Source organism: Cucurbita moschata, unplaced genomic scaffold (genome assembly GCF_002738365.1).
Source record: "Cucurbita moschata cultivar Rifu unplaced genomic scaffold, Cmos_1.0 Cmo_Scf00027, whole genome shotgun sequence".
In the NCBI taxonomy this organism is placed as follows: domain Eukaryota; kingdom Viridiplantae; phylum Streptophyta; class Magnoliopsida; order Cucurbitales; family Cucurbitaceae; genus Cucurbita; species Cucurbita moschata.
In genome coordinates, this window is record NW_019268543.1 from 1,804,966 (window position 1) to 1,826,103 (window position 21,138).

Sequence of the window (21,138 nt, forward strand, 5' to 3'; positions counted from 1 at the left end):
TTATTACGTTTCTAACAAGCCCTATTTCATAACTTATTATACAATACGAACCAAGATATCGAGATTTAAAGGTTCGGTGAAATGGGTTTTTCGTTACCTTCGAATTACCGTTCGATTCAGCTCGTGGCTGTATCCCCTTCCTCAAACGATTCCTCAGCAACAACCCCTCTTCCTTTACCCTCGATTGATGTCCAATTTTAAGCAACCAAAACTCGAATTCTCAGAAAGTTTCCTCCTCTGTTTTCTGGGTTTTTCACGAATCACCAATCTTAGTTTTTCTTCCTTTTTAAAGCTTAATCCAGCCCTAATACGCTTCCACCTCCTCTAATCATCCTCTCTTTTCTTTCTTTTCCCTTCAACCACCTGTCCATTCTTCCTTTCTCCATGGCAGCAGCTTCAAGCTGCTGCTGTCTTCTTCTCTTTTTATTTTTATTTTTATTTTTATTATTATTATTATTATTATTTTATTATTATTATTTTTTTTTTTTATTTAATTAATTAATTTATTTATTTATTTATTTATTATTTTCGGGTTATTACACTTAGCGAGCTAAAGCTGACAATATCTACTAACAGTGGGCTTCAACTGTTACAAGATTGAAAAACTTTTAGATCAATAGATAGTTGTCGTCATTGCTTATACTAGTCAATGGACTAGTGCATTGACTTAATAGCAAACAAGACTAGTGCATTCATGACAATAAACCCTCTCTACAAACAACAAAGTCTATATTGTCCGGCGGTTGGAATAGAGGACCCCAACGTCTCAATCATTTGGAATGGAGGACCCAACGTCTCATTGTCTAACAGTTGTCTACGAAAATTTGATTAAGGAATCTTTTGGATTCATGAATACTTTTGGTTCATTCATCACTTCGATTCATGAATCTATTGAATTCATTTGATTCATCCCCATCTTTATTTATGTATGAGAGTTAGTATTACTATGCTTATATAAAAGTCTTTCTAGTATTGTTACGAGATATTAAGTCATTGTCATTTTGTATTTTTTTTAAAGGAAATTGAGAAGAATTTTGTACGTGAGACTTTGTAGTATAAGAGTGTGAAAGATATATTTATAAATATTTTGATTATAATAATTGACTACCACCCGTGAATATAAAAGAATTTCTTATTTCTAAACCATGTAAAATCTGGTCCGTTGTTCATTATGTTCGTAGGTGTGAGTATGATGTTCTTGTTTCCGCTTTACTCCTCCATGTGATCATTTATGTGAGGCCACCATCAGTAGTTTACTTGGTCATCCCAACCTTAGCCTTCTTATTTCTTCCACTTTCAATACCTTCTCTTCTTACTCCACGCCTCTCTTCCATTCTTCCCTCAATTTGCAGACAAGGTATTTTTTCGTTCCATTAAATTCATTTTTGCTTCCTTATTTTAGTTTATTTTAAACTATATTCAAGAAAATTTGAAAACGTAGGATTGAAGTTCATCAAGCAAACGACACACCTTACAATATGGCAGAAATTAATGAAGTTGAACAAGTTGAACAACCTCGTGGTAATGTCGTACTATCCATAAAAGAAATGATGGACAAGCTGCCTCCTGTTAATGTAGAATGTAGCATCTTTCGAGTTCCTAAACTGTTACGCAAGATGAATCATAGAGCCTATACCCCTCAAGTCATTTCCATAGGTCCATTCCACCATCATCGAAAAGATTTGTTAGCCACTGAGCCATATAAGCTTCGACGTTGTTTGAACTTTCTAAGTCGTCTAGGTAACCAAAGGGATTCATTGGAGTTCCTTCAGAAAAATACTCAAAATTGGATGAAAGAAGTTCGAAATTGCTATGCAGAACCCATAAACATGAATGATGAGAAATTTGTTAACATGATGCTTGTGGATGGTTGTTTCCTAGTAGAGTTTTTGATACAACATCATAACCAACACTGCCCAAATACATGCTTCCAAACTCCAAACAATTTAGATCTTACCTTCCACCAAAGATCTATGGAGCTATTTACTGATTTGATTATGTTGGAAAATCAAGTCCCTTTCTTCCTTCTTGAACGTCTGTTCGGCCTCATACCAAATATAACCTCTATCTCCTTTATAGAATTAACATATATATTTTTTAGACGCGAACTTGTTGACAATTATTCTCTTTCTGATCTATCGTCCATAAAACCAAAGCACTTGGTCGATTTTTTAAGCTTCTACTTCGTCTCAAAGACGTCTCTAGAGAACAATAATAATAATCGCCCGATAACTCCTCCATCGATAACTGAGCTTCACGAGGCTGGTGTCACCATTAAGAAAGCAGAAAATGCCAAATGTGCAATGAACCTAAGCTTCGAAAAGGGGATTTTCAAGATCCCACCTTTAAACATTGATGATTTCTTCGAATACACCCTGCGAAATCTGATAGCATTTGAGCATTTTCCCTTGGGTAATCAAAGCAAGTGTATCCAATATATCGCATTCATGGATGATTTGATAAGCACGGAGAAAGACGTGAATTTACTTGTGAAAGCTGAAATCATAATCAACAATATTGGAGGTAGTGATAAAGAAGTTTCAAACTTATTCAACAATCTCTGCAAATTTGTTGAACAACCATGTGATGGCGAGTTCAACAATATCAGCGAAGCTTTACATAAGTATTGTGAGGGAGGATGGAACAAGGCACGAGCTTCACTTATACATAACTATTGTAATACGCCATGGGCTATTGTCTCGTTTTTTGCTGCAACCTTTCTTATTATTCTAACTCTCTCTCAAACCATATTCTCTGGGATATCTGCATTTCCCAGTAAACATTAGAAATCCATATAATATATGTATGTTTCTTTTACTGGGTTGCTTCTCTTATCTAGTTAAGTGTTAACAACATTGTGTCATATTTAAGTTTGTTACCGTGCTTTAGTTAGTTAATTAATGGGCCTTCATTTAATAGACTTGTAAGCCCAATAAGCAAACAACATATCGTACCATATGATTGAAATTAGTGAGATTGAACAGGTTTGTGTAATTGTGATATCCTTTAAAAAAAAATTATGGAAGAATATGCTCCTGTTAATAATAAAGAATGTACCATTTATCGAGTTCCTAAACTACTACTCAAGAAGAATAAAAGAGTCTATACCCTTCAAGTTATTTCCATTTGCCCATTACACCATCATAGTCAAAAAGATTTAATAATCACATAACCATGTAAGTGTCAACATTGTATTGACTTTCTAAATCGTTTAGATAATAAGATAAGCTCATTAGAATTCTTCGTGAAAATCGTTCAAACTTGAGTGAAAGAAGCCCAAAATTGCTATGCATAACCCATAGACATAAGCGAGGATGATTTTGTAACAATGATGCTTCTGAATGGTTGTTTCATTGTTGAGTTTTTGATACTATATTATGTTAAATACTGCCTAAATGCATTCTCTCGAACTCAAAACGATGTAGATCTTTTCTTATACCAAAGAATCCACGAGATATATACCGATTTTCTTATGTTGAAAAATCAAATCTCTTTCTTCACTCTTCAACATTTATACGACCTTATATTTTATTCTTACATTGTGGATTTGGAGAAGATGAGAATTCTTTTTCTAATAAGCCAAAACACTTGGTTGATATTTTGGTTGATATTTTAAGCTTCTACTTTGTTGTCCCCATCATGCTTGTGAAGGATGACAATAATAAAAAGAGCAAGACTACTCTTCTATCAATAATTGAATTTTACGAGACTAGTGTCGTCATAAAAAAAAAAATAGAAAATGTCGAATGTGTGATGAACATAAACTTCAAAAATGGAATTTTCACAATCCCACTTTTAGTTATTGATGCTTTCTTCGAATTCATGATACGGAATTTGATAGCATTTGAATCGCTTCCCTTGAAAAATCAGAGGAAGTGTATCTCATATGTCGCATTCATGGATGCTTTGATAAACACAAAGAAAGACGTGAGTTTACTTGTGAAAGCTTCATTCAAATGTAACTATATCAATACACTACTAATTATTATCTACTTTGCTGCAACGTTGGTCATCGTATTGAAACTTATTCAAATTATATTCTTTGTTATATTTGCATTTTTTTTTAATAATTTGACTCCCTTGCACCTTAAATGTTTATCTTGAAGTTATTAATATTTTTTAAATACATTATGTTATATTTACCATGCCTTGAGTCAGTTAATGAATACGACAATTTCTAATTGCATTTTTCATACAATTTTCAATCGTTCTTTTTTTTTTTACTTCAATTTTCTCTCTCCTCTATCGCAATGCACTCCTAACATCTCTTAATTATTTTAAATAATTTTATTATACTCGTTAATTTTAGATAATTAATCATTTAATTTTCATCCACTAATAAATTTTACATAATTAATTATTTAATTTTTATCCACAACATGTGTTCCGGATAATATGTCTACAAGCTTTTGAATTTATTAAGCAATCAATTGTAATAATTATTTTCATAATTGAAAATAATTAGAATCAATTGTAATAATTATTCTCATAATTATAAATAATTATTCTCATAATTATAAATAATTATTACGATAATAAAATTGAAGAAGTAAGTAGAGATTATTTTATACAATTATGATAAAAAAAAATTATTAACAGGTAAAAAATATAATGAAAAAAATACATAAAAAGAACTTTTACCAATGTTAATTTTTATTTTTGTTTAATCTTCAACTTTATAATTAATATACAAATAGATCATAATATTACAATAATTAAAGCCACTTTACACCTTTACAAATGCTTTTATGTCGAAATTGGGAGAGAAAATATTGAAAATTGTAACCGATTTCAATTTTTATTCAAAACTAGTTTTTAGTTTTTCTTTCTTATTTTGTAAATACAACCAATGTTTCACGTGCGACCACTAAAATTTGGTTAAGCTGACGTACTCATAGTGATGAACCCTCTATTGAAGATATGCACGTGAAGACATTTAATGCTATATATCCATAGCTCTCTGATACTTGAAGTTTCTTTTATTTCGTTCACATCCTTCATCGAAAATCATCATGAAGATGAAAAAATGTAATTCTTTTGCAAGTGAGAATTATGACATGACATGCCAATCACTTTAAACAAATTGTCAAACCATAATAGAGGACATGGATTTTTATTCAGATTTGAAAACGTCCGGTTTCATTTTAAATGGAAAATGGTCAGATTGGAGTTCATCAAGCAAATGACATATCATACATTATGACAGAAATTAGTGAAGTTGAACAACTTTGTGGTAATCTTGTAATATCCATAAAAAAAAGGATGGAACAATTACCTCCGGTTAATGAAGAATGTAGCATATTGAAAATTTCGAGTCCCTCAAGTCATTTCCATCAGTCCATTTCACCATCGTAGTCCAGATTTGATAACCACAGAACGATATAAGGTTCAAGGTTTTGATAACTTTCTAATGCGAGTAATAAGATGAAATGTTTGAATAACCCGAAGAACCCACTGGAGGTCCTTGTGAGAAATACTCAACGTTACGTTGCAGAATATTGAAATTGCTATGCTGAACCCATAAACATGAATGACATGGATTTTATTGAAATAATGATTATGGATGGTTGTTTCGTAGTGGAGTTTTTGATACTGTACTATGAAAAATACCAATGGACGGTAGATTATTCATTCTACAAAAGAATCCCTCGTATACATCCTAAAATTCCAAACAATCTTAGATTATTCATTCTACAAAAGAATCCCTGATATAGATCTTGATTTGATTAAGCTGAAAAATCAAATCCCTTTCTCGGTTCTTAAATGTATGTTCAAACTTATACTAGAAGATGATACCTCCATCTCCGTTATAGAGTTTGCATACATGTTTTTGCAACATGGATTGGTACATCCATATAAACTTTCTACTCCCTTGTCGAGAATACCGAAGCACTTCATCGATTTTTTAAGCTTGCACTTTGTCGTTCCCACAAGGCCTGCCTTTTGTGGTCAACGTTGATAAAACCAAATTGATTATTTCTCCATCAATAACTAAGCTCTCTCAAGTTGGCGTCACCATCAAGAAAGCAGGAGATGCCAAATTTGTGATGGACATAAGCTTTAAAAATGAGGTTTTCAAAATTCCACCTTTAGGGATTGATGATAACTTTGAAACCATGATTCGAAACTTGATAGCATTTGAGCAAATTTCCTTAGCAAAGGAGAACAAGTGTATCCAATATATCACATTCATGGATTATTTGATAAGCACAGAGGAAGACGTGAATTTACTTGAGAATGCCGGAATTATAATCAACGATATTGGAGGCAGTGCTAATGAAGTTGCAAAACTGTTTAACGATCTCTGTAAATTTGCCACAGTCCCACATGATACCTACTTCAACATTATCAGTGCTAGCTTACATGAGCACTGCAATAAACGTTGGAACAGCGCGAAAGCTATACTCAAACGTGACTATTTTTATACACCATGGGCTTGTGTCGCTGCTTTTGGTGCTGTCTCGGTCATTATTTTGGCCCTCCTTCAAACTATATTTTCTGATATATTTACATTTCATGAATCGTCAGATTTTTTTTAAAAATTTTGCTCAGTTGCTCCTTACCTTGTAAATGTCATCCTTGTATTTACCAATGTTTTTTTTTATAAATAAAAAATATGTTGTATTTGTATCTGTTACCTGCCTTTACTAATCATTTATAATTTGTATTTACCTTTATTTTTTTAATACTATCTTCCTTCATTGTTTTCCATAGAAGAAGCAAAATAGAACGTAGGAGTACCTACTTGATACCCTAAAAAATGACATACTAACTTTCTAACCACTATTAACTTTCTAACCACTATGAATAATATGAATAATAAGATGGGCTCGTAGAAGTTTGATATGAACTAAGACATCTCAATATTTACTCAGTGAAAAATAAAAACAAGAATTAAATATACTTTTAATTCTCAAAATTTGATTCAATAAATGACTATTTAGTTTATAAATTTTAAGAAATCTCTTTGGTATATCATAGAAAACTCAAAAATTAAAAATTTTAGTTTCATCACACATATAATTTAAATTTATATGTAATAAAATAATTAATTTTTTATTTGTTTAAATAGTGCACTTCCATTATTGGTCTACACCTAATTTATTCTCCCTCAAAAAGGTCAACAAGGTGCATAAGCCTTTGAAAAGAACGAGAAGAATAAAAGTCAGATAAAGATTGGAAAACTTTTACAGTGTGGTGATCATATCTTATGACTTATACTTATCAATGGACTCTGCTTTTGGAATAGGCAACTCCTTCATTTCAATAATTTGGAAGAGGATCCATGGTCTCAATAATTTTAGAATAGAGGACCAACATCTTATTGTCTAATAGTTGTCTATTTTACTATCGAGAATTGTCATGAACATTTGGCTCATCCCCATAATAGTACATTCTTTTGCATTGGTACATGATGATTAATGCAAGAGCATTAGTATTCTTATGCCTATATAAAAATTTGTATAGCATTATTTGTAAGGTGAAGTTAGTATCATTCTTTATCTGCCTAAAGGCAATTGAGAAGAGTTTTATAAGTCGTAGATGTAGAATTTTTTGTCTTTGAACCATGTAAATCTTTGTGTCTCTTTGTTCATTTATGTTCGTGGGTATGTGAGTACGATCGTTCCACTACAAATTTATACCTCAATGTGATCAATTATGTGAAGCCCCATCATAATATATTTTGTTATCAATAGAGGACCAATTGTGTTATTGATTTTAATTGATCTATATTGACTCTCCCACGTGATAATGTTGGCCTTACCTGCCTATCACTAGTTGGTATATACTTCGTTTACCCATTCATTTATTTCAGTTTAAATACACTTTAATTCTTTTCTTCCCTCATCTTCATTTGCTACCAACACCTTCCATCAATTTGCAGGCGAGGTACTTCTTCCTTTCTCTCCTTTTATTTATGTATTTATTTATTACTTATTTATAAATTAGTTTTTTTGATATCCCTATGTATATTCATTATTTAGTTAGTTTCTAAAGTATATATGCATTGAAAGCTGATTTGAAAACGTGGATATTTTCTAGTTCAAATGGAAAATAATTATATTGGAGTTCATCAACCAAAGAGCATATTTCGGCCGGAATTCATGAGCATGAACAAATTTGTGGAAATGTTGCGATGTCTATAAGAGATAGACTGGAACGACTACCTCCTATTATTGTAGAATCTAGCATCTATCGAGTTCCCAAACTGCTACGCGAGATGAATAATAAAGCCTATATTCCTCAAGTCATTTCTATCGGTCCATTTCATCATCGTTATCCAGATTTGATAGCCACCGAACGATATAAGCTTCAAGGTTTTAATAACTTTCTAATTCGTCTAAATTATAAGATGAATCATTTGACTAGCCCAATGAACCTACCGGGGGATCTTGTGAAAAATTCTCAAAGTCAGGTAGAAGAAGATCAAAATTGCTATGCAAAACCCATAAACATGAATGACAAGGATTTTATTGAAATTATGACGGTGGATGGTTGTTTTATTATGGAGTTTTTGATATTATATTATTCATTCTACAGAAGAATTCCTGATATAGATCTTAATTTGGTTAAGCTAAAATCAAATCCCTTTCTCCTTTCTTCAACGTATGCTTGACCTTATACTAGAAGATGATGTCTCCATCTCCATTTACAACTTGCATACGTGTTGTAAAAACACGGATTGTTTCATAAATATCATCTTTCTAGTACCTTGCCAATAACACCGAAGCACTTTGTAGATTTCTTAAGCTTGTTATTTGTCGTTTCCACGATGTCTTCTGTGGTTAACGTTGATGAAATCAATTTTGTTATTCCTCCATCAATAACTAAGTTCTGCGAGGCTAGTGTCACCCTCAAGAAAGCAGAAAATGTCCAATTGGTGATGGACATAAGCTTTAAAAATGGGGTTTCGAAACTTTATAGCATTTGAGAAAATTTCCTTAGGAAATTTCCTTAGAACCTTTACCAATGTGTCAAGTGTCAAGTTCAATGATTGATCCCGTGTCAAGTTCATGTGTCAAGGGAGATTTAAATCATTCTACAAATAAGATCAATTATGTGTCAAGTTCAATGATTTAATCCATGACAAAAAAAAAAAAATTGTTTTTTTTACTCCATTTTCCAAATCTCCCCTAAAAATATAACATACATATTTTTATATAACCTCACAATGAAATCTTTGACCTTCCATAAGATATTTCAAGAGTTTGATCTTCCATAAGTCATGTGAGATGCCATGTAATGTAAGAAACGTATATACGATGTTAGCAATGTTTATGTAATGTCATGTTAGATATGTTAAGAGACCTCATGCATATATGTATGTCACGTGCATCAGGATTCTTCCCCTTTATGTTACAAAAGAATGAAATACGATATTTATGTTCGCCAGGATAACATGCAGGCCCTTTTCTGTTCTTTGGTGTCCGGCGACGTATAACACGTTGTGCTCGACCAAGTTAGGCCTAGTGGGTATGTATACGAGCCCGCCTGGTGGGTCCATGTACGCATACATGGGCCGTGTGTGAAGGAGTACAACACACACAACTCTACCCAGAATAAAAAAGTGCCCAAGGCTATGTAAAGTTTATGAAAAGTTAGATCCCACTCATATGTTGCATGTGTTCGCATTTGTAACCCCAACAGTAGGGTGACGTACTGAGTATTTCATAAAATACTCAAGCCACGTGCAACCTACATTTTTCAGGTAAAGACAAGGCGCCAATGTACGGTTGATGGTGGAGTTGAGGACACCATGGAAGTTGGAGATGAGATATTTTTAGGAGTTTACGTTTATTGGATGTTTTAAGTTATAGAGTATTGTTTTATTTAGATTTATTTTGATACCACCCAAGTAGTTCTCTATGATCCCTCCCTCAATCAGCAATTTCACATCTTGGTCGGACTGGACCAAGCACGGCATAAACACAGCAAAGTTGCTCACCACGTTCCTTAACTCACTGCCAGTATGGCATTGTTCATAAGCTATAAGGTTCCTCACATGCTTTTTAAAATCGTCATATATGTTGATTGGTAGCAGTTGTAGACACCCACCTTGGTCATTAAATTCTATGCCATTCCCCCTCCTAAAAATAACGCCGCATTCGTGAAGCTCGGTAGCATTGGGTGGCGAAGATAAGTATTGGTTGGACTTTTTATGGGAATACGTACAATTAGGCATTCTTATCGGTGGCCAAAAGATGGAGAGAATTTTAAGAGTACATGTGAATGTCAAATAATTAATGTCAAATAATTAATGTCAAATAATTAATGTCTTAATTGTGCTGTTTATTGTTTATTAATTTAATTTCTTCATCTATTCAACCTTATACCACATAATTCGGCCCAGCCCGTTCAACATTCTCTCCTCTGAAACGGTTTCCAAATTGGGCCCAGCCCATTCAACATTCTCAATTTTCTGTTTCCAAATTCGGCCCAGCCCATTGAAACTTCAAACCTGCAGTGGACAACAGATCCCTCCCCATCGGTTTTTCTAATTAGCCCGCCATTGCCCAGGCCTCTTCTTCCTTCTCCCACATCTCACCTTTCTTCTCCAGTTGTCAACAATGGCAACCTCCGCGCCATCGTCGACATCAACATCATCCACGGGTGGGATCACAAGTCTTTCTCCGGTTCGCATCTCGCATCTATTTCTTCCTTATTATACTTCAAATCCCTCTCTTCAGGTGTGTTTTCATTTTCTTTCCCCCTCTTTTTTCGCACTCTGATAGTAGGAATGTCTACTCGCATTTGTTGTTAGCGTTAAAAATTTTGGATTGTATGAGAGCGATGCCTTGTCAGTATCACTCGCATTCACTTCAGTTCTATCGTTGATAGGATACTTCGGATCTGTACCTTCACTTGTTTGTTGCAGTTGAATATCTGTTCTATTTCATGCGACCTTGTATATGTTTGAATATCTGGTTCTCGTAAAGTAGAATTGTAAAGATTGAATTTCTTTTAGCTGAACCGCTTGTCGTCAGTAACTTCATCTTCATACAAGTAATTTATGTGTTGAGTGTCGTGAATTTAAGACTAATTTGCGAGAAAACTCCGGAGGGGAGTGTGTTGAAGAACAGGATGAAAAGATTGAATAGCTGAAGTTTGTGCCATTTTTTTAAAGAGAATTTTCATTTGAACATCTAAATGCTTTACGCATTTCAAGGTGCTTTCCACTGCTTGCGAATTAATGGCTGTTCCTATTGAAAGAATAATGGATCATGGATCTCAGTCGAATCAACATGTAGTAATTCCATACGTTTGGGATGTTTCCATTATCCTTACATCAATATATACTCCCAATATCCTGTACAACACTTCCTATGATTTAAAGAAGCATAATCTTATGTTTTTTTGTTCAATAATATTTGAATCTGTGATATTTCATTTATGCAAGTTTGGACATCCATATAGCCCTAGGTGTAAAATGGATGTGCACATTACATAACTCAAAATGTGTGTTCTCAGGGTCCCGTGCAGATCTGGCATGTGCACAACCCCCTTTGCACGTAACTTCATCCCAGTTAATTGCAAGTGAAGTCTTTCCTGCGCTTGTCGTTAAGGCACTTCTCTATCCTGGAGCAATTGTAAATGGCCTTGTCACGAACTTGACAGTTCCTAGCTGGAGTAACTTGTTAGACATCTATAATTTGACAACGTGAAGGAAGCCTTCGCTGTTACTGATCTTCAACGCTTAGAGGTTCTTTTGCTTGACCTTCTTGTTTATTTTCAATTCGATTTGTAGAATTTGATCTATCCTATGGGTCTATCCTTGGATTCAGGCCCTTATTTTGGTCAGAAAAATTATGATTTATTTTAAATTTTCTGAACGTGGCTGGCTAACAAGACAAGCTTCCTAGAGTTTCCTTATGGAAAACCATCCGGGAATCTGATAGAACTCCTTTATTTATTCACATAGAGTGGCACATAGCCAAGGGAGAATTTGAGAGCCCCTCAACACCAAGATCTTACCCAAAAAGCACTCATATAGTCTATATTCTAAATGCTCTCTTCTAAATGCGAAGCTGACGCCCATTCTTTCTGATGATTACATACTATACCATTGGAAGCTATCACTATCCGCACGCCAAATAGTGATCCAGGTATACAATACTAGATGAGAGATTTACTCGAGTTGAAAATACTGGAAAAGTATGTCCAACAGCCTTTCTCAATTGGGAGACATGAAAAACTTGTGAGCAACAACCGTGTTTGGAAGATACAGATGATAAGCCACCAAGCCAATATGGTCATTGTAAATCAATAGCTGCATCTGTAGTATTTTCAGTCTATATTAAATGACTTGTCGTTTCAACCCAGGTTCTTGTGGGAAGCTATTTCTCAGTGGCTGGAGCGTTTGTGGGTGCTTTGAAGCCCGAGAGGATGAGCATGTTGGGAAGTCTCTTGGTAATTTGGGGTCTTGTTAAGGAAGGAATCCTCGGAAAACCTGTGAACACAGATCCTTCCAAATCTGCTTATGTTTATCCTACAATGGTTGTTGCCGTTATCTGGGCTTTCTCATTGGTTAATTATGATGTGAAGAAGGCAGTTAGAAGTGCCCCTGTTCGACCCATTGCAAAGCCACTTCAGAGCTCATCAAAATCTAAGCTTAAGTGAGTGGAAGTGTAATTTCCATTCTACAGGTTTTGTTCGATTCTCACTCCAGAAGATTTCATGCATAAATATTCATTTTCTTTATCTATTAGTTGTGTTGTGAATGTGATTTACAACTTCTCAGATATTCTTTGCAGCACTATCAGACTTTTCCAGCTTCGGTAAAACTACATCTGTTTTGGTTCAATTGTATGGATCACAGAGAGGAGTTCCTGTATGGTGATCCTGTCTGGTTCCGTCTTGTCTACAATATTGAAACTAATCAGGTAGGTTCAACTTCATATTAATGCATTCTGAGATGGATTTTTAAGGTACATCAAATAGATTGTTAGATTTATTAGGGAGGCAATTTGCGTTTTATGAAACATTTCAAACTTTTAGAGGCATCTATAAGGATATTTTATACAATAATAATTAAAAAAAACATGGGACAATTGGTATGATCTAAATTTATATTTGGTTAAATTGAACTATAGGACTTGAACTACTAAAGGATTTGTAGGATTTATTTATACTTGATTTTTAAACTTCTTAAAGTGTCTAGTAGATCTCTAAATTCAATTGTAATTGTGTCTAACAAGTTTAATTTTTATGTCCAATTAGCTTTGGCAAATTTAAAATTTTAAAAAATTAAAAGATCTTTTGAATATAAATGAATTTTACTTGTAAATATTAAATTTATAATTCCTCAGCTCGACTTCAAAGACTATTTTTATAATTTTCAAACATCAGATCAAAGACTTTAAGGGCTATTTATTATTATTTTTCTTCTATTTGATGGGCCCTATCTTGATTGTCCTCTAACTTGTCGGTGAAGGCTTTGTTGACCAGACTCGAGTATGCACTTCGCCAATCAACTGGCCTCTAATTTCTCGCGACTGCTCTTACTTGCCTTTCCCCTTGTTTCTAATTTCCTTGTTTCTCCGCAGTTCAAAATGGAGCTCTGCGGCCGTCCCAACACAAATGAGAACAACAGTCTAGCAGAAATAGAAAATGAAACTGGTACTTTTGATCCAGTGGTACTATCCATTAATCGTATTCTTCAACAAGCTGTTTCATCCGGTTCTTCAGACGGTACCATTTACAAGGTTCCAGAACCTCTGCGCAGCATCAAGCCAGAAGCTTATACGCCCACTGTCATCTCTATCGGTCCTTTGCACTCCGGTAGAAAAGATCTTACGGCTAATTCACTCAAACCCATGTACCTTCAAAACTTCCTTAATCTCACCAAGCTCCCCACCAACACGATTGTTGAAACAGTCAAGACTTGGGAAAAAAGAGCTCGCTATTGTTATGCAGAATCCATTGAGATGAACAGGGATGAATTTGTGGAACTTCTTGTCTTTGATGGCTGTTTTGTGGTCATGCATCTCATCGGTTATTCCTTCTTCGAACTTCGGGCCTCAGATATGTCGAATTTATGGAAATTCTGGTATGAACTATTTTGTGATCTGATACTGCTTGAAAACCAGCTTCCCTTCTTCCTTCTCCAATCTCTATACGACCTCTGCGCCTCTTCTCAACCTTTGCTGAAAGGTGTGCATTTCATTGAACTTGTTCATCAATATTTCATTGAATCCCACAAAGGAGGGTTGTTTTCTCTTAAAGAACATGTACTTTTGGCTGGCATAGGCGTCCAAGTGAATCATTTTGTTGATTTATTAAGACTGCACTTTACTCATACGCGTTCCGATGAAACGTCCTTCCAGCACACATTTTGGCCACCAAATGCCACTAAGCTTCACGAATGCGGTGTTATTTTCAAGATGGGGAAGGGCATAGCATTTAAAGACCAAGGTGGCTGTCTACAACTGCCGCAAATCAACATATATGATGATTTTGAAAAGCGTGTGAGGAACCTTATAGCTTATGAACAATGCCATATTGGCAGTGAGTTAAGGAACGAGGTGAGCAACTTTGCTGTGTTTATGCAGTGCTTGGTCCAGACAGACCAAGACGTGAAATTGCTGATTGAGGGAGGGATCATACACAACAACTTTGGTAGTATCAACGAGGTTACCCAATTATTCAACAACCTCGGTAAGCACATTTGCCCTGGAATTAACTCATACAATTTTGATTGCAAAAGAATGAAAGATTATTGCAAGCGCCCTCGCCATCGGTGGATTTCGTTGTTGCGACGCAACTATTTCAGCACGCCATGGCTCTGTGCTTCCTCCATTGCAGCCATCCTCCTCCTTGCACTCACTCTCATCCAGACGATTGTGGCTATAGTTGACCTTTTATTCAAATGAGGTTCTTAATTGGATCCAATTCAAATTATGCTTTTTTGAATTTAGAATTCAAACTTCTAGTTGAGAGTTTCAAATCAATGTTTAACTATATGTTCTGTTGGATCCATGTTTAACTATATGTTCATGTTGGATCCATGTTTAACTATATGTTCAAGTTGGCTCTATTAAATTTATATTAAATGCTCATACCACTTTTAGCTTTAAGCGAGAACACCATCTATTTTGGTTGATAACTATGTGAAGACCATCTATTTTGGTTGATAACTATGTGAAACAGAAACCGCAAATGAATTGAAGAAAAGAAACAATCCAACTAATATTAAATTTGACAAGTATATTATAACAATTATATAAGCTTTCTTTGATTTAATTTTTAATCATTTGTACATTTATTATAAATAATGCGCCTTTTTAAATTTACTTAGCAGTCAATATTAATAATTATTTTCAAGTAAATAATTTTAATTAAATTGTTAATAATTAGTACAATAATCGAAAAATTAATTATAAATGTCATATTTAAAAAATCACATATAATTTCAATTATTTTTGTCTAGATGGGTTGGTCTTTCGTGTACCTTAGTACAAGATTAAAAAAGAATGCATTGGATGGATTTTGGGGGCATTGAGAAGGACGGACGGCAAAAGGCCATGGAGAGTTCCATTTGTAATCCATGGACCTTCGATTGAGAAACCATATCCAAGCTCTATGGCTAGTTTGTGCTTTTTGGATTTTTCAAATTTAACGAATTGAAATATCTAAGTTGCTAAAGAAGAAAAATCAACCGAAACCCTGTTAGTAGTGGTGAGTCAACCGAAACCCTGTTAATAGTGGTGAGTGAGAGCGGATTGGGGATTTGAAAAAAAACAAAGACGAAACTTAGTTTACAAATTTCGTTATCTCACTCCTCCCAACATAAACACACATATATTTTAATTTATTATCATTTATAACTATTAAAAATCTCCAAATTTGATAGATAATATTTTTTATCAATAAAAAATAAAATAAAATAATTAATAATAAAAAAGAAACCACAAAACCACTAGTACTAAATTTTTAAATTTTGTTTATTAAGGACTACGTAATTGAATATTTAGGATTATATTATTAATAATAAATCTATTAAATATAAATGTAAAGGTTTAAACACACAATTTTTTTATCTTACCTTTAATTTGAAATATATTTATTTAAAATGATAGTTATATTGGTAAAATTCTAAACATTATTACTATTTTAATTCTTTTTTTAATTTAGTATCGGAAAGAAATGAGAAAGGAAAAAAAAAATTAAGGCCCATTCTTGTCGGCTAACTTTCTAGTTGGACTAAAATAAGTAGCCCATAAAAAGACAGACAACGTTAATTATTATTATTTTTTCTAAAAAAGAAAATGGACAGTATACGACAAGCTATCAATGTAAGCTTCTCAAATTAGTGATAAGATGAATTCAATTTCGATTAAATTATAAATTTAATTCATGACCATTAATATTTATTATTTATGTCTAATTTTTATTTAGTCACTTAACTTTAAAATTAACAAATCAGTTTTTAAAATTTTGAATTTTTATTAAATTCATAAATATGCTAAATACAAAAATTAAAAATTTTAGGTTTCATTGAAAGTAATTTAGATTAAGATCAAGTGGCCATCAATGGAACCTTGCATTTGGAGTAGACGATCCCTCCATTTCAATAATTTGGAATAGAGAATTCAGTGTCTCAATAATTTAGAATAGAGGACCAACGTTTCATTGTCTAGCAGTTGTGTATATTTACTATCGAGAATTTTCATGAACATTTGTCTCATCCCCATAGTAAGACATTCTTTCGTATTGGTATATAAATCATCTTGATTAATGTATGAACATTAGTATTGCTATGCCTATATAAAAGTTTGTCTAGCATTGTTTGAAATGTGAATTCAGTATCATTCTTCATCTACTTAAAGACAATTGAGAAGAGTTTTTGCAAGTGAAATATTATAGTATGAGAGTGTGAGAGATACACTTATAAACACTTTGATTATAGTGATTGACTACCACTCGTAGAAAAATTTCTTTTCTTTGAACCATGTAAATCTTTGTGTCTCTTTGTTCATTTATGCTCGTGGGTATGTGAGTACGCTCGTTTTTGCTTCTACTTCTACTACAACATTTATACTTTCATGTGATCATTTATGTTAGGCCCCATCGTAGTATATTTGATTATCAGAGGACCTATTGTCTTATTGTCGTTTTAATTGACCTATGTTGACTCTCCACGTGATAATGTTAGCCCTACCCGCCCATCACTAGTTGATATATACTTTGGTTATTAGAAGCTTAGCTTAGCCATCAATTTGCAGGCAAGGTACTTCTTCCTTTCTCTCCTTTTTTTTTATTTTTATTTTTTATTACTTATTTATAAATTAGTTTCTTTCGGTTGGGTTTGAAACACCAACCATTCCTATTCCTATGTATATTCATTATTTAGTTAGTTTCTGAAGTATATACGCAGATTTCTGGATATTTTTTGAAGTATATATGCAAATATTTAATACGAAACACCCATTTAGAGTCCACGATGTTAGTGCTGGCAGAGTGAAGAACCAAAGCCCAAGTATCATTTTGTTGTAAAGTTCGAATTTCTTCATCCATTGTAGCAACCAAGTAGGATTCTTAGCCGCAGATTTAAATCCTTTTGGCTCAGTGGATGTAAGAAGAGTAGAAAAAAGTCCAGATGAGCCCAAAATACTAAGATTTGCTAGATGACGAGTCTTGAATATACCAGCTTTGGCTCGTGTGATCATAGGATGGGAGCCTAAAGAAGAGGAATCAACAGTAGGTTCAACAGGTTTGGTGCTATGTTTCATCAGCTGCAAGTCATCCTCGAGTCTCAGTTCACGAGCTTTCGAATGATGGCTGAACGTAGTTTCCAACACAAGCCAAACATCACGTGCAATGGAGAGACCAACGACGACAACAATGGCTTCCTTGGTGAGAGAGGAGAGCTGAAGATAGAGAAGTCGTTGATCGATTGCTCACCACGCCATATATTTGAGGTTGAGGGTTGAGGGTTGAGGGTTGAGGAGGTTTCTGGTTCAAAGCGAGTTGGTGGAACTATAGTTCCATCAACATATCCGGGATTTGGAAGCGAAAGAAGAAAATGTTTGCTGAAATCACCCCACCTCAAAGGTGGTGAAAGTTCTCTAATTATAATTATTTACCTAATAGAGAAATATAAGAACAATAAGAGAAAAGAATTGTAACGACCCAGATCCACCGCTAGCAAATACTGTCCTCTTTGGGCTTTCCCTTTTGGGCTTCCCCTCAAAGCTTTAAAACGCATATGCTAGGGGAAGGTTTCCACACCCTTATTAAGGGTGATTTGTTCACCTCCCCAACCAATGTGGGACATCACAATCCACCCCCCTTCGAGGCCCAGCGTCCTCGCTGGCACTCGTTCCTTTATCCAATCGATGTGGGACCACCCCCAAATCCACCCCCCTTTGGGGTCCAGCGTCCTTACTGGCACACCGCCTCGTGTCTACCCCCCTTCGGGAAACAGCGAGAAGGCCGGCACATTGTCCGGTGACTGGCTCTGATACAGTTTGTATCAGAGCTCTAGGTTATAGATCTTGTAGACTAGCCTACGATGTAGGCTTGGCATGTTCCATGGTCCCACCGTCGGTGCCTCGTCTCCGTCAGATATGTCTTGCGTAAGATAAGAAAATGAAATGTCGTTGATTGTGTATGTTGTTATTGTTTGGTCATTATAAAATATAACTCATAATTGGACTTTACTCTATTGATTGTAATATTATTTACTGCATTCATGTTAGCTTAATTCTATATTTATTATAATTTAGAATACGTTATGTTTTACTAGATGAGTTATGTTTTACCTTGCATGGAATGTGAATATAAATTGTTGTATTGATGATGTTTAAATGTACTGAGATTGTTGGTGTGAATTAGTAGCTATAGTTCTAGTAAGCTACTAAATGTTAGGATTACACCGTAGGGAAAATGAAACGAAACGAAACGAAACGAAACGAATGTTAAGGATATTTAGTAATAAATTATAGTTTACCATATATATTATATTTGATATTTTATTATAAGGCAAATATCTAACATTTGCCTTATTACTATAGATATCTTTCCATTTATTGTTATTTCCATTTATTACTATTTCCATATTCTTGTAATTTATTTGATTATAAATAAGATAACTTTCACACCATTTAGGTGTGGTGGATTCAGCAAACATTAACATGGTATCAGAGCTATTTTGGTTTAGCAACCTAGATCTTTTCTTTTCAATCGCTTTTGAAATCTTCTACTGTTCTTCTCCACCACCACTGTTGTCTTTGATGCCGCAGGGGCAGTCGTCATGGCTGTCACATGCAGAGTCGATTGATTACTCTTCGGCTCCACCCTTTTGACCTCCAAATCATCCTTCGCCATACTCTGTATATACAACCTCACCTTTTCCAAACATAGTCTCTTTCATTTTCTTCCCAATTTTCCCTTTATCCTTCATCCTTCACATAAACCCTAATCTTAGGATCTTCATCAGCATTCCTCTTCAGAAATATACAGAATCTCAATAAGCCTATCGACCTTTTGCAGAGATTTACCTTTGGAATCTAGGCGCCGCACTGGCATCTTCGCCAACCAAGTTGCCGCCGCCCTTCTAGCCAAAATTGGCTCCTTCGCCCCAATGTGGCGTCTCTTCCAGCTGCCCTTCTCGCCAAAATTGGCTCATTCGCCCAATGTGGCGACTCTTCCGGCTTCAACATTGTCTTTGTCCCTTGCTCTAGGTTTCCCCTTCTACTTCTTGGGGTTAGACATATTCTCACCAGAGTCAAGTCAGCATCGTCGCTAAGCGACAATCCCTCTTCATGGGTTAGACATATTCTCACCGAAGCCAAGGCAGCATCGCCGTTGAGCGGCGATCTCTCTGCAGTTTTCGATGGCCAAGAAAGTGTTTCTCTACGCCTCCTCTGAACCAGGTTGTTAACATCTTCACGAAAAGTGTTTCTCAACCTCTTTGAATTTTTCAGATTCAAGCTTTACGTTCGTTTAAATCCGACGCTTAGCTTGCGGTGGGGTGTTAAGGATATTTAGTAATAAATTATAGTTTATCATATATATTATATTTGATATTTTATTATAAGGCAAATATCTAACATTTGCCTTATTACTATAGATATTTTTCCATTTATTGTTATTTTCATTTATTACTATTTCCATATCCTTGTAATTTATTTGATTATAAATAAGATAACTTTCACACCATTTAGGTGTGGTGGATTAATCAAACATTCACAGGTTCCATCATTTCATTGCATGTAATTGTTGCATTTAACCCCAATAGTGGGGTCACTTACTGAGTATTTCTTTAAATACTCAAGCCATGTGCTACTACATTTTTTCAAGTTAAGGCAAGACATTTATTTCTAAGACTTAGGATAGAATAGGATGTTTTAAACTTAAACGCTTGTTTATTTTATTTCGAGTCTTTTGTTGTGTCGTTTTAAAGATGTTTTCGAAACACGTAAGTTCATGGCTGTGTTTTAAGTTAAAGGTTATGTTTTATGGAATTTAAATGAAGTCTTCCACATTCAATGTTTATGGGATGTATACAGTAGCGACCTTAAATTAAGTAGAAAATTTCGGGTTGTTACAAGAATAATAATGCGTAATGATATTTTCCTTATAATAAAGGGTAGCACCATTATTCTTACATCAATATATACTCCCGATCTTACCCAAAAAACACTCATATTGTCCACTTTGAGCACAAGTTCTCATGCCTTTGCTTTGACCTTCCCCAAAAGGCATCATATCAATGAAGATAGTATTCCTCACTTATAAACTCATGATTTTTCACTGAATTAATGAAGGTGAGATTCACTCTCAATAATCTTCAACAATCACTCTCTGTTTATGTTTATCCTACGAGAGTTGTTGCCGCTATCTGTGTTTTCTCGTTGGTTAAGTATGATATGAAGAACAGCGGAAAAAGTCACAAACACAAATATATAATATATGAATAAACAATTTCTATCTCATAATTTTTTTGAAAAAAAAAAGCTTAAAATATTAATTTTATTTTACTTCTTGCTCACGAGTATGTTTCTTAAATTGGTTCCAACACTTTTGTTACTTTTATTTTTTGAGAGCTATTTATTAAAATAAAGTAATAATCAAAGTATATTTTTTTTGAACTTTTTTAATTAATTTAATATAGTATTTTATAATTAATTTGAAAAT

The 21,138-nt window shown here is 34.2% G+C and overlaps 3 protein-coding genes across 11 annotated transcripts in view; all 3 read left to right on the forward strand.

The window, feature by feature from the left end:
- LOC111462537 (putative UPF0481 protein At3g02645) overlaps positions 1-2,817 on the forward strand; it is a 3,282-nt gene extending 465 nt beyond the window's left edge. For 2 of the 3 annotated variants that reach the window (XM_023106141.1, XM_023106143.1), the window contains one exon: positions 1,617-2,817. In XM_023106141.1, coding sequence (XP_022961909.1) covers positions 1,617-2,786 — 1,170 coding nt within the window. In that variant the 3' untranslated portion in view covers positions 2,787-2,817. Of the gene's footprint in view, positions 1-1,174; positions 1,358-1,441 lie in introns of those variants that run through there. The other variant, XM_023106142.1, reaches the window with a different exon arrangement.
- The window catches only part of LOC111462529 (UPF0481 protein At3g47200-like), a 55,412-nt gene extending 40,361 nt beyond the window's left edge, over positions 1-15,051 (forward strand). The window contains exons 1-6 of one of the 7 annotated variants that reach the window (XM_023106128.1): positions 10,600-10,688; positions 11,470-11,701; positions 12,322-12,614; positions 12,740-12,881; positions 13,545-14,151; positions 14,248-15,051. In XM_023106128.1, coding sequence (XP_022961896.1) covers positions 12,385-12,614; positions 12,740-12,881; positions 13,545-14,151; positions 14,248-14,870 — 1,602 coding nt within the window. In that variant the 5' untranslated portion in view covers positions 10,600-10,688; positions 11,470-11,701; positions 12,322-12,384 and the 3' untranslated portion in view covers positions 14,871-15,051. Of the gene's footprint in view, positions 1-10,599; positions 10,689-11,469; positions 11,702-11,920; positions 12,645-12,739; positions 12,882-13,544 lie in introns of those variants that run through there. The other 6 variants (XM_023106126.1, XM_023106125.1, XM_023106127.1 and 3 more) reach the window with 6 other exon arrangements.
- Positions 3,020-6,539, forward strand: LOC111462973 (putative UPF0481 protein At3g02645). Its single transcript, XM_023106806.1, has 3 exons — positions 3,020-3,146; positions 3,426-3,541; positions 5,997-6,539. The coding sequence occupies exons 1-3, from the start codon at positions 3,020-3,022 to the stop codon at positions 6,537-6,539; spliced, it is 786 nt and encodes a 261-aa protein (XP_022962574.1).
- Positions 15,052-21,138: the final 6,087 nt, after the last annotated feature.